At 35.6% G+C, this 10,977-nt stretch overlaps 4 protein-coding genes across 4 annotated transcripts in view; 3 read left to right on the top strand and 1 right to left on the bottom strand.

The window, feature by feature from the left end:
• The first annotated feature begins 613 nt into the window (after nucleotides 1–613).
• LOC114940855 (uncharacterized) lies at nucleotides 614–2,962 on the top strand. The gene is made up of 6 exons (XM_029315610.2): nucleotides 614–780; nucleotides 1,397–1,540; nucleotides 1,927–2,055; nucleotides 2,162–2,305; nucleotides 2,579–2,698; nucleotides 2,781–2,962. The coding sequence occupies exons 1-6, from the start codon at nucleotides 711–713 to the stop codon at nucleotides 2,855–2,857; spliced, it is 684 nt and encodes a 227-aa protein (XP_029171443.1). The 5' UTR covers nucleotides 614–710; the 3' UTR covers nucleotides 2,858–2,962.
• Nucleotides 2,963–3,761: 799 nt separating this feature from the next.
• mRpL51 (mitochondrial ribosomal protein L51) lies at nucleotides 3,762–4,700 on the top strand. The gene is made up of 2 exons (XM_029315570.2): nucleotides 3,762–3,895; nucleotides 4,138–4,700. Exon 2 carries the CDS (start codon nucleotides 4,139–4,141, stop codon nucleotides 4,613–4,615), a length of 477 nt encoding a protein of 158 aa, XP_029171403.1. The 5' UTR covers nucleotides 3,762–3,895; nucleotide 4,138; the 3' UTR covers nucleotides 4,616–4,700.
• Nucleotides 4,701–4,818: 118 nt separating this feature from the next.
• On the bottom strand, nucleotides 4,819–9,372 carry LOC114940823 (dipeptidyl peptidase 9). The gene is made up of 10 exons (XM_029315566.2): nucleotides 8,555–9,372; nucleotides 8,330–8,464; nucleotides 8,085–8,247; nucleotides 7,775–8,016; nucleotides 7,389–7,700; nucleotides 7,024–7,310; nucleotides 6,614–6,942; nucleotides 6,283–6,534; nucleotides 5,924–6,196; nucleotides 4,819–5,858 (listed from the first exon to the last, which is right to left on the bottom strand). Exons 1-10 carry the CDS (start codon nucleotides 9,169–9,171, stop codon nucleotides 5,511–5,513), a joined length of 2,958 nt encoding a protein of 985 aa, XP_029171399.2. The 5' UTR covers nucleotides 9,172–9,372; the 3' UTR covers nucleotides 4,819–5,510.
• Nucleotides 9,173–10,977, top strand: part of LOC114940826 (uncharacterized) — a 63,629-nt gene continuing 61,824 nt past the window's right edge. The window contains exon 1 of the mRNA XM_029315571.2: nucleotides 9,173–9,646. The gene's annotated coding sequence lies outside the window, so the exon portion shown is untranslated. The remainder of the gene's footprint in view (nucleotides 9,647–10,977) is intronic.

Raw genomic sequence — 10,977 nt, 5'->3', positions numbered from 1 at the left:
CACGGCACGAAATTTCGTTGAATGAACTTAGCCAATCATTTCAACGTAAAATTAATAAATGTGTTACTCGATTATGACATATCTTATTTCAACATAAACACTTTCTTAATTAACGAAAAAGAAGTTTCATTAATTAAAATTTAATTAGAAAATAATATTATACACAGTAATATCACTTATAATATAAATTCATACAAATAATATGTTAATTAAACGCGAATATTTTTCGCTGTTTTCAGCTTTATCGTAAGATATGCCTTCGCAAATTCGATAAATCTATGATGTGACATATTTTATGTTTTTATATAGTATATAATAACTAGAAATGTGACAACGATAGGCGGTTTGATATATCTCATAAGGCGCAATTTATTGCGATTCGAAGAATAGATTATCAATGGAGAAATAAGAGATAATTTATTAAATATAGAGAGAATAAGAGAAATAATTTTTCCCTTGTTTCTCCCTTAATTAAAAATAAATTAATGCCTCTAATTATATATTGGCCACTCTTAATGCCAACGACGAGAGCGTTTCACTCAATAAATGAAACCTGTGATTCATTTTCACTTGCGATATCGCTATAGATAGGCTTAGAGATAAGACGTTTATCTGACGAAGGTGTCGTAGTACGAAAATGTATCATAAGTTCTCTATCTCGTTCAGTCACCTGGATATGTTTCACGTTTGCATGTGATTTTGGATCTCCAATGACGACTCTCCTTCGCATCTCTCTCATCCTGTGCGCGCTCTCCGGTTATTCCCGTTGTCAGCAGCCTCGTGAGTGGTCTCTTCACGTAATTTATCGCCTTTGTAAATATTCTCCGACATGAAACACGTCGACGTAGCAGAGTCACAGGAGATAACGTTGCGTTCGACGATATAACAAAAAATGTTTGAAAGAGCAGATGTAAAAGACATCTAATTACGTAGACTTTCATCTTTTCAAATGTTCCTTCAGAAATGTTTAAAAGATAAATAATAATTTGGATGTCGTTCTTCCTCGCTCAGCATTTTTTAAAAGTTTTTTTTAATCTTTTACATGTTTATATAACAATTTAGACGGTGTTCTTTCTCGTTTGATATTTTTACAAAAGCATTTTATTAATTCTTTACATGTTTCTCATACACTTGAAAAAAAATTGAAATTTTCCAGGTATCCTTTATTCTAATCTTTTGGCCATGTTTCAGATATCTATTTATTAGATACTCCTTTTAGAATATATGAAATCAATATCAAAATATCTATGTGTGTGCACTGATAGCTAATCGCGTATTAAGAGTAAATAAAGCTCTGTCGCGTCATTTTTAATAATCCGTGACTAATTTCCCCTCAACTAATTGATTAATTGATTAATCGTTTCTTTTTGCTAATTAGAACTATTACTCGTTTTAGCGGAGCCAGCTATAAATGTTCAAGTAGGCGGCAACTGCGAGAGAGACGCCGAATGCATCGAGAATGCATTCTGCCGCTGGCAGCAAAACTGTTTGTGCGAACTATATTACTCGCCGAGTCCCGATAAATCGATGTGCATCGCCAGTGAGTGTTTGTTAAAACATCTTTTTCGCGTAAAGCTATGTCCTCATTGGACATCAACAACGAGCAATTTTTTTAAGAAACATGGAACATCAACAAAAGGTTGCTCGTTGTTGCTCCAGTGAAGACGCAGCTTAAGAAACTTTCGGCAACAACTATAGCAACTTTTTATATTAAAGAACCGTGGAACATTAACAAAAAATTGCTCGTTGTTGATGTTTTTCGAGTTTTCCAGATTTTTGCGTAAATTTGTACAATTACATGCGTGAAGATAAACTGCGTTCTATTAAATCTATTGAATATGTGCGCACTGATCTTATATGTATATCCATTTATCATATCTCGTTCGTCGGCGCTTATATAGAACTTCTTTTTTTTTATTCTTCTAGCTGTGGGGTTGCGCTGCGAGAACGATGACACCTGTCGAACTATGGCGAATGGCGAATGCAGACAAGGCACATGCACCTGCAAGGACGAGTTCTTTTTAGACAACTTGAATAGATCGAATTGCATTCCCAGTGAGTGATTTTTATCGTTACGAAAAATTACAAAAATGAAGAGACATCGAAAATTATATCTTGTGATTTCAAATTCGACAAACTATTGAAAAAAAAAGTATTACAGGACCTTCCCAAATCGGCGATCGCTGTACGATTACGACGATATGTCAGGAGAGTTTCAATTTTGCGACGTGCGTCAACGAAAAATGTCAATGTTACACGGGATATCATTTTGTAAATGAGACGAAAACTTGCGTTCCGAATCAAGGTAATGTACAGATTTGATTCTTATGAAAGAAGGAAAAACGTACATTAAAATATTAGAGATCCTATAACAGCATATCCGAAAGACGTTCAAAGGACAGCCAGAGAACATTCAGAATCCAGAGGTTGCTGAAATGTCTTCTGAACGTCTATCGGATATATATTACGCTATTAGGGGAAAGAGAGAAAGAAATATTAAAAAAAGAAAATATCAAAACGCTAGAAAAAAATTAATAAGTTAACAGTTTTTCGAGATTTTTAACGCACATTGTTTCAGCCTTGTACAATACTTGTACCAGCGACCACGAATGCTACGAAGACAACAAGAACCCGGATATCTTGGAGTGTAAGAATGGTCAATGCGTGTGCAAGGAAGGAGAGCCGCAATGTGCCGGAGGTTAATTGCGCTTAATTGTATCGTTACAAAAGCTAATTCGGCGAAGCCCGCGAATTGTTTTTACCTCTTTTTTTGTTTGCAGGTTCGAGAAGCAAAATCGCCGAAATGATGACAATTTTGTTAGTGCTCTGGATATTGTTAATGAATCCATCAATATAGCAAATTAATATCAAATGTCTATAAATATCTATAAATATTTAATTGTTCGTTTGATTTTACAATGGCATTATTTAACGCGCAAAATAAACAAACTCACATAAGTCATTTGCTTACACACTTTCAAATTTATACATATGTATATCATTATATCTAATAAGATTTCAATATATTTTTTTTTGTATTGTATTTGTACTTCTAATAAATTAATTTTACAGTCAGAGAGAGAAATAAAGCACACGTAAATATGATCTTGTAAAAAACTTTAAGATTGTTTTTAAAACAAGATAAGAAATAAAATGTGTGAAATATCTATTTGCATATATATATATATATATATATATATATATATATATATATTTGACGATTGTTTTTTTCAGTTGTATTCTTTTTATACTTTCTCTATAGTCTATAAACTCAGAGTATTCTGCAATTTTCTAATTGCAAATAAAAAAAGAGAAAAAATAGATATAAGAGATACACATCTGATCGGAATGATTGTGTAAATGTAATAATAGATAGATATAAATTAAAATAAATTTAAATTTTCTTGCATTTATTATATTAATAATTTATTTCATATGATCTTGAAACTTTGATGAAAGAAAAAGAAAAAAGGCTTATACGTTTCGATATAAACCGCCATTATTAAGAAAAATCATAATTATAAAAAATATGTAAAATTACATAAATAATATATAATAAGCGTAAAATTACACGATAATTAATGAAAATGTATACATTGTGTAATTTTATATTTATTATTTATGTAATTTTATATTTTTATGTAATATATAGTAAACATTTTTTTATAGCGTATGTTCATTCATTTATACGTCACAAATCATTGATATATCGCCAGCTGAAGAAAGTACAGTCACATTACACCGCGCACGCGCATTTAACCTTCTTCCTTGGCTACTAATCAGCTGATAGCTGGTGACCTAACCATACCGAATATACTCGGAGACTCGTAGTCGCAAAACCGAATGTATCACATAAATAACCAATTCTAGCGCATGCAGTATATAATAAAAGAAGGTAAGCTTTGACGTTTAATGAATAATTTATAAAAATCGGCAAGCAATATATATTCTACGCTCAATGAAGAATATATAATGAAAAACTCAGATTATGTTAAAATAGAATTGTACATATTTTTCTCTATTATTATCGGCACATTTCTGCATCACAATTGAAAGAAATTGTATGACAGATTATCTGCCAAAGCGTGTTTGTTCGTTATCAGTTTATTTCCTTTCAATATATATTTCTCTTCTCAGGATGTCTTGGATCGTGAATTCTGTGCGCGCCGTTGTAAACACATGGACACCGCAGGTGACGCCGGTGCGATTTCGCTATTACGCGGACAAGGTGGCCAAGGGCCCTTTCATAAGGCGACATGGATACGAGGATCCTATAGATATGCGGGGCCTTTTACCGCGTCTAAAGAACGCTGAAAGACTACCGATGCCGGTCTATCGGCCGAGAGACGTCTGGTCCGAGAAGAGGGCACTCTTCGGACAAAATGATTATATTGATATATTAGGCTCCGATAAACTCCATCCGACGAAAATTCTTTACAACGTGCCCGCGTGGTTACGCGGTGTCAGGGGTAATGAGTATCAAGTCTTGCTGAGAAAAAGAAAGATATGGTCGAAAGGGATATTCCCAATCGCGAGACCAACAAAGTGGAAAGAGCTAAGTAAGAGAATAACATACTTGTACAAATTCCTAAATCGTAAAACGAAACAAAAGTAAAAAGTAAAGTTAATTTAATCGTGATATAATTGTGTAATTAAATCTTAATTTGTCTGAAAATATATACAATTGCTGTGTTTTGCAACCGTTTCTGAATATTCTATCAGCTTTCTACGTTTCCTTTATGATCCACTTTACGACATATACTTAATATTAATTATAAATATAATTCATAATTTCTCAATAATGTTATTATGAAAAAATATAAAATAATGAATTTATTTATTGGCAAATAATTATCCATCGGATATACGATTATTTCACAACATTGAAGAACGCAAATACTTTTTCTCGCTGTAGAAAGATGAGAGAGGTACGTGATTGCGATCACGTATTATGTACATAGTCACAGTTGGGGTATTCATAGTTTAATAATTCAACATATATTGCGGAACAGAAACGCAATGTCTCTGAAATAGTCTTTCTGATTAACTATTGTCAATAAATTGAGTATTGTCCATTCCCTTAAAAAATAGTCACGAGTAACCAATATTATCATGGTTGTAAACTTCAACAATAGCTGATTAAAAAGGCTGTTTCGAATGTATGTTATTACGCGCATGAGTTTTTTTTACATTGCCATTGAAAATTTGCATAGCTCAGTACACATGTGTGCTAGTTACACATTATAAATTCCTCACTAGAAGTTCGTCCCAATATTACTTATATGTTAACAATTCACATCGCGCTACCGCGAATACCCTTTGCATTGAAGTTGTAATACTATCTTAAAAACCTCATATAGAGGTACATATTTTTTGTACAGAAATTAATACAGATACTATTTGAAAGTATCTTTTGGTTAGTTTAAGTTTTCTGTGTGTACATAAATTAATGGCAGTAAACTTTGAATGACTACTACCAAACGCTTATAAGAGAAAAAAAAATGATCGGTTCATAAGTGATTTTGCAAGAAGGACAGCAAAGTTGTCTCGTAATGTTTGCTAGCATCCAGATTTCTCAAACTGTGCCTCTCGTTAGGATAAATCTGCAACTGATATGGTTTGCCGATCTTCACGAGGGCATTAATTAGCTGGCTAGTGTGATAGAAATGTACATTCTCGTCTATGAGACCATGAATGATCAACAATCGATTCTCTTCGTCGGGAAATTTGTTAACATATGTTAGGATTGATCCGGCCATGTAACCATGAAGATTGTTCTGCGGCAAATCCATATAACGCTCGGTATATCCGGTATCGTAAAAATTCCACGAGGTAACCGGAGCACCAGCAATGGCCAGCTGTGCAGAATAAAAATATTTTTCAATATATACATTTTTTAATAATATGTAATAGAATTCCATACCTTGAAGACGTCGGGATACTGTATTAAACCCATGAGACTTAAGTATCCGCCGTAAGACCAGCCGTGAAGAGCCACACGATTTAGATTTATGTATCCGGTAGTTTCTGCTAACCATCTTAACACTTCTACTTGATCGTTTAGCTCTACGGTTCCCATTCTGCGTCGTAAGTGACTTTCGAATATCAGACCTCTATGCTGTGATCCACGAGAATCGATTAAAACTACACAATAACCTTGAGCAGCTAACATATGCATCCGTAAATGCCTTAATCCCTGCAAGAAGCATTAAATTAAATCTTTATTTTACATATTATATACCTCATACAACACGCATCTATTTATAACTAAAACATATTTACCTTAAATGTATTTGATACAAGTTGTACTTCGGGTCCTCCGTAAACGTTCAATATCGTAGGATACTTAACACCAGGTTGGAAATTATGAGGTTTGAATATCATTGAGTAGATCGTATCACCTGATTTTATTCTATGCGTAAAGATCTCTGGCGCGAACAACTCGGATTCAGGGGCCGATGGTTCTAGAAGGTAGCCTACAGGTGTGAGCGATATACTTTCCACCGTCCAATCGGTTTGCGATATTTTAAATACCTGCAACGATAAAAAGAATAATTACTAAAAAATAGTAATAAATGTAAATTGGCGGAAATTTGTTCGATGAAAGACGTACTTGGCAAGTAGGCAACGTTTTAATGGAACTATAAACAGTGACCAACATCGTGCATTCTTTATTAAAATAAACACTGTTGTAACTGTAACCCGGCCGCGTTAAGAGCCGTATCTCTAATGGTCGTCGCAGGGAAACCGCGTAAACATGTTGCTCCAAAGGTCCTTCTCGTAATCCGCAAAAGTACACGATAGAATTGACTTCGTCGACCCAGATTTTCTTCCCCAACACTTCCCAATCGCCTTGTGTCAGGGCCACCTTAGAAGTGATACGCGGCCGAAGAAATATGCTGTCCATCCTGTCCAAAGGTTCTTCCACACCATTACTCAAGCCTACAATGAGAAAGATAGTTATATTAAATATACAGAATGTGTCGGAGAATGCGAAAAGAATAACGGTAATCCCATTATAACCTGCTATACTGGATGCTATAAAGTATAAATGTCGAAATTCGGATTCTTCGCTGCCCCAGATAAATTTCACTTCGTTCGCATCGTCGGACTTGAGAAAGTATAACAGATCGTTCACATTGATCCAAGTTGGATTCTGTTCCGAATAGATCACTTGAACGCTCGCTGACGTGGGCGTAAAATGATTTTCCGTATTATACGTATTCGGTGGCGGTTCGCAAAAGTTGTCTATCGACAATAGGACTAACTCGAGTTTCTGTTGCTTTCTGTCCAACAGTTGCACCCAGACGCTACGCATCAAATAAAATAACGCATTACCAACTCTTATCAATTAATACAACATAGTTTTTTTCGTTCTTTGAACTTACTATTGAGCGTCGGGAGTCCAACCCACTCTCACCATGTATTCCATCCAAGGGAACATTATGTGAAGAGGATACTGAAGCTCTAGTATTTCGATATCGACGATCTGTAACGATTCCGTCAAACGAAACTGCACCATCTTCAACTTACTTCTAGCATTCGGCATACCGGCTCTAGGAAATCTAAATTCGTCCACCTCATACGAATTCGCCGAAGGGAAACAATATATCTTAACGTCACTCTCATCCACTTCTTCGTACACTATTCTGTAGATGCCATCGTACATGGACTTTGGCTGCCACCAATAGCCGATATACCTAAGGCAAACGAAACAGTTTATCTAATTTTCGCATTTTTTAGTATGCGAGTGTCCAGTAATAAAGGGACCAACCTTGTAAATTCTTCCTGCATGACGTAAGAAGGAGTGCCGGCCGAAAGTGGATCATCCATGAGATTCTTACCTCCTTTCTTAGCATGAGTTAATCGAACTGAGGATCCTGTGATGCTGTGAGATAAATATAGATCTCCCGAACATGTGTGAGCAATCAAAGCGTTGTTCCAGGGACATATCTGAGGACATAGTTTTGCTCCTGTGGTAGACATTCTGATCTCCGATGGAAAAAGTGGTCCAGGCTGGTGGAAAGATACATATGGTTTAGATGTTTTGTTCTATTATATAATCACAATAATACATATATTACCATGAATCCAGTGTCCACACATTGATAAAGACTGCTAGCAGCTGGAAAGACTAATTTTCCACTCTCCGCATGAATCTCATAACTGGTTATGCCCCATGTAGCAAGCCTTTTCCTTTCCCACAACAATTGTTCCTCCTTCGATAGTCTATTTGTGCTTGATACACTGAAATTATTGCACGACAAACTCTATTATCTCTATACGATAGATAATACAGTCAAATGTCTTAATCTATAACAGTATATACCTTTGGAAATTTGCTTCGATGACAGGCTGCCAGTGTAGACGATAACCATTGGCATGATCCGCATGTGCAATGTCTACATACAAAAGCGTGGTCTCCCATCCATTACTCGGAGTACTAAGGAAATAGATTCTAGTTCTGAAAAAAAAAAAAAAAAAACAAGAATGAGTGCGTTGCGAAACTTAAACTTCTAGGCTTCTAGAAAGGATCTCTACGCGGATTCCTCACCGGCCATCCGGAAGTGAACGGAAAGTTATGGACCCAGGCACGGAGCCAGCGGACACGCCGGACAGTTTCCTCCTGAGATCGCTGACAACAGCGCGGAGCTCGGACCAGGACTTCCTCGGTACCGTGCTGTCGGGAGTAGCTTGCTCCCCGCCCGCCTCGTTGCCGCTCGTGGTCTCCATATTCTCCATACGTTGCCGCCCGGTCTTTATCGCGAGGTCCCTCGTCGTCGAGCCGGCACGTCCGTCATGTCGAGCGAGTCGGACGTCTCTCCTGACGGAGGAGTCGACGTTGGGAACGGGAAAAAAATGTCTCGAGCGCTGTCGAGCGCGAGATGTGTATTTGATTTTTAGGTTATGCACCGTGCGTTGCCGCGCCGTGACAAAAGGCTCGCTTTCACCGTCTTCTCGCCCGGCCTCACGCTGGCCTCCTCGCTGGCCTCCTCGGCGCTCCGTCTCTCCCTTCTCTTTTGCTTCAGCGCGCGACGTAAAATTCCCAAAATCGAGTGCTCGCACCGAATCGCCGTCGTCGTCGTCGTCGTCGTCACCACCACCACCATCGGCATCACTACCACCACCTCCTTCACTATGTGTATCCACCACCACTATTATTGTCATCATCGCCACCGCGCCGCCACCGCGCGATTTCTCGCGTGCCAAGAGCGGCGAAGCGAAGATTCGTCAAAGATCGAACTGTCATATCGCAGATATGACAGCGGCATGACCCACGTCGTCATCCTCGGTTCATATCAGTCGAGGAGGTGGTGCGTCGCGACGCAGCTGATTCGCGTATGTCGCGGGCGGCGAAACACGTGAGACGGCGAAGCACGTGAGGAAGCGAAGCATGTGACAGATGTGTATGTGTGTACGTACACATGTGACGCATCGCGACGCCGCACGAGCGGAAGTGATAACGGAGGGAATAAGCATTCTGATCGCGCGCAATATTAATGCATTCGTGTAAATCATCTTGAAAGAATATATGTTTTTTTAAAATGTTATTAACGTTCCGGTTCACATCGATCTATGCGAAGCTAACCGCCTTGCTGCTCCTTTCGGCATATTCGTAAGATTCAGAAGCTCCTCCATTATTCTGGTTAGTAAATTGTATATTAATTCGTATATATCGATTTTTGCGATTAGGATTGACGCAAAATTTATTGGGTATTAATTATATACGCATTGATTTATGGCCACTCGATATATATGCTACTGACGTGCATTTGATTTATTGTAATTGTGTATGTAGCCGTAAAGATATCCATCTTTAAAGAATAAAAAAAGTTTTTATTATTTAATAATATTAATATATAAATATGTATATATATATATACAGTTGAAAATTTTGTATTCTCTTGTTAAAAACGGTCCCCTTTGAAATTTTTGTGTTAAATAATAATTAATACATTCATGTTTTTCATTTTATTGCTGTTGTGTTTATTAAACTCAATTATTAAAACAATTAAAAAAAAGTATAAAAAGAACACGTATAGTGCATCTATTTTTAATTTTACACTATAAATATGTTCTATATTTTAGTGTCAAGATTTATCTGTTAAAATTTATAAAAAAAATCTTAATTTTAATTTTATATAAGTATAGGGATGATAAAAAATATAAAATTAACATTTTTTAGTTTATTTTTACATTACAATCATGTCAATTTTACACAAAACTTATTTTAAGTTTACTTGAAATTTGCATTTATTTTATGTTAAAATATTAACACTTTAACATATTCGTATGTTAAATTATTCGTATGTTAAAACACGCAAATTTCTGTGAACCGTTTATACATCTGATATTTATTTTTAACACTTTAACTGTGTACAGAATATACATATGTAATGTTTTGACTTTACGGATCACGTAAATGCATTTTTACGAGAATAATATAATGATATTTAAACGAGAAAAGACTTTGCATGCAGAGAAGTATTTTAATTAATTTTAGATTACAATTAGATTAAAAAGAAGATAAAATACAATTGCAGATATTTTTTTAATCGTAATCTCTAAAGAGAGAATTCTCCACGAGATATCAAATTTTTATTTACATAAGAGTTTATTTAAGCGAAATTAATATGACAGTTATCTCGATTAAATTTATACTAAAATCTCTGATAACATGTGTAATAAGATTAAAAAGTAATAGTATTTTTTTCTTATTTAAGGGAGGCGTCTGCTTTAGGAAGCTAAATATAAGACATTTTTTGAGAATTTTTAAAATAAAAACTGCATAGCGGATTATTCTAAAACTTTTAAGGATTTATTATTAAATATTTATAGATACAAAAATTTTTTTAAATTAAAAGTATAGTTCTATAGAGATCGCTCTATGAAAATCTTCTTGCAGCCTCATTGCCGGAGCAAATTTACGAACATTCTTATATTTCTAAATTTTACTTGAAATTAAAAAACCAAAAA

Source organism: Nylanderia fulva, unplaced genomic scaffold (assembly GCF_048542155.1).
Source record: "Nylanderia fulva isolate GAGA-0341 unplaced genomic scaffold, ASM4854215v1 Scaffold7, whole genome shotgun sequence".
Taxonomy (NCBI): domain Eukaryota; kingdom Metazoa; phylum Arthropoda; class Insecta; order Hymenoptera; family Formicidae; genus Nylanderia; species Nylanderia fulva.
Note: the sequence above shows the minus strand (reverse complement) of the source record. Positions and strands in the feature narration are given on the sequence as shown.

What these genes read in the sequence shown, in the direction of transcription:
- LOC114940855 (XM_029315610.2), top strand. Translation starts at nt 711, where the DNA reads ATGACGACTCTCCTTCGCATCTCTCTCATCCTGTGCGCGCTCTCCGGT. An exon ending in TTCCCGTTGTCAGCAGCCTC is followed by an intron (nt 781 to 1,396) that starts GTGAGTGGTCTC and finishes TACTCGTTTTAG; the next exon opens with CGGAGCCAGCTATAAATGTT. An exon ending in TAAATCGATGTGCATCGCCA is followed by an intron (nt 1,541 to 1,926) that starts GTGAGTGTTTGT and finishes TTATTCTTCTAG; the next exon opens with CTGTGGGGTTGCGCTGCGAG.
- mRpL51 (XM_029315570.2), top strand. Translation starts at nt 4,139, where the DNA reads ATGTCTTGGATCGTGAATTCTGTGCGCGCCGTTGTAAACACATGGACA.
- LOC114940823 (XM_029315566.2), bottom strand. Translation starts at nt 9,171, where the DNA reads ATGATGACAATAATAGTGGTGGTGGATACACATAGTGAAGGAGGTGGT. An exon ending in ATGCAGGAAGAATTTACAAG is followed by an intron (nt 7,701 to 7,774) that starts GTTGGTCCCTTT and finishes CGTTTGCCTTAG; the next exon opens with GTATATCGGCTATTGGTGGC. An exon ending in AAACGTTGCCTACTTGCCAA is followed by an intron (nt 6,535 to 6,613) that starts GTACGTCTTTCA and finishes TTATCGTTGCAG; the next exon opens with GTATTTAAAATATCGCAAAC.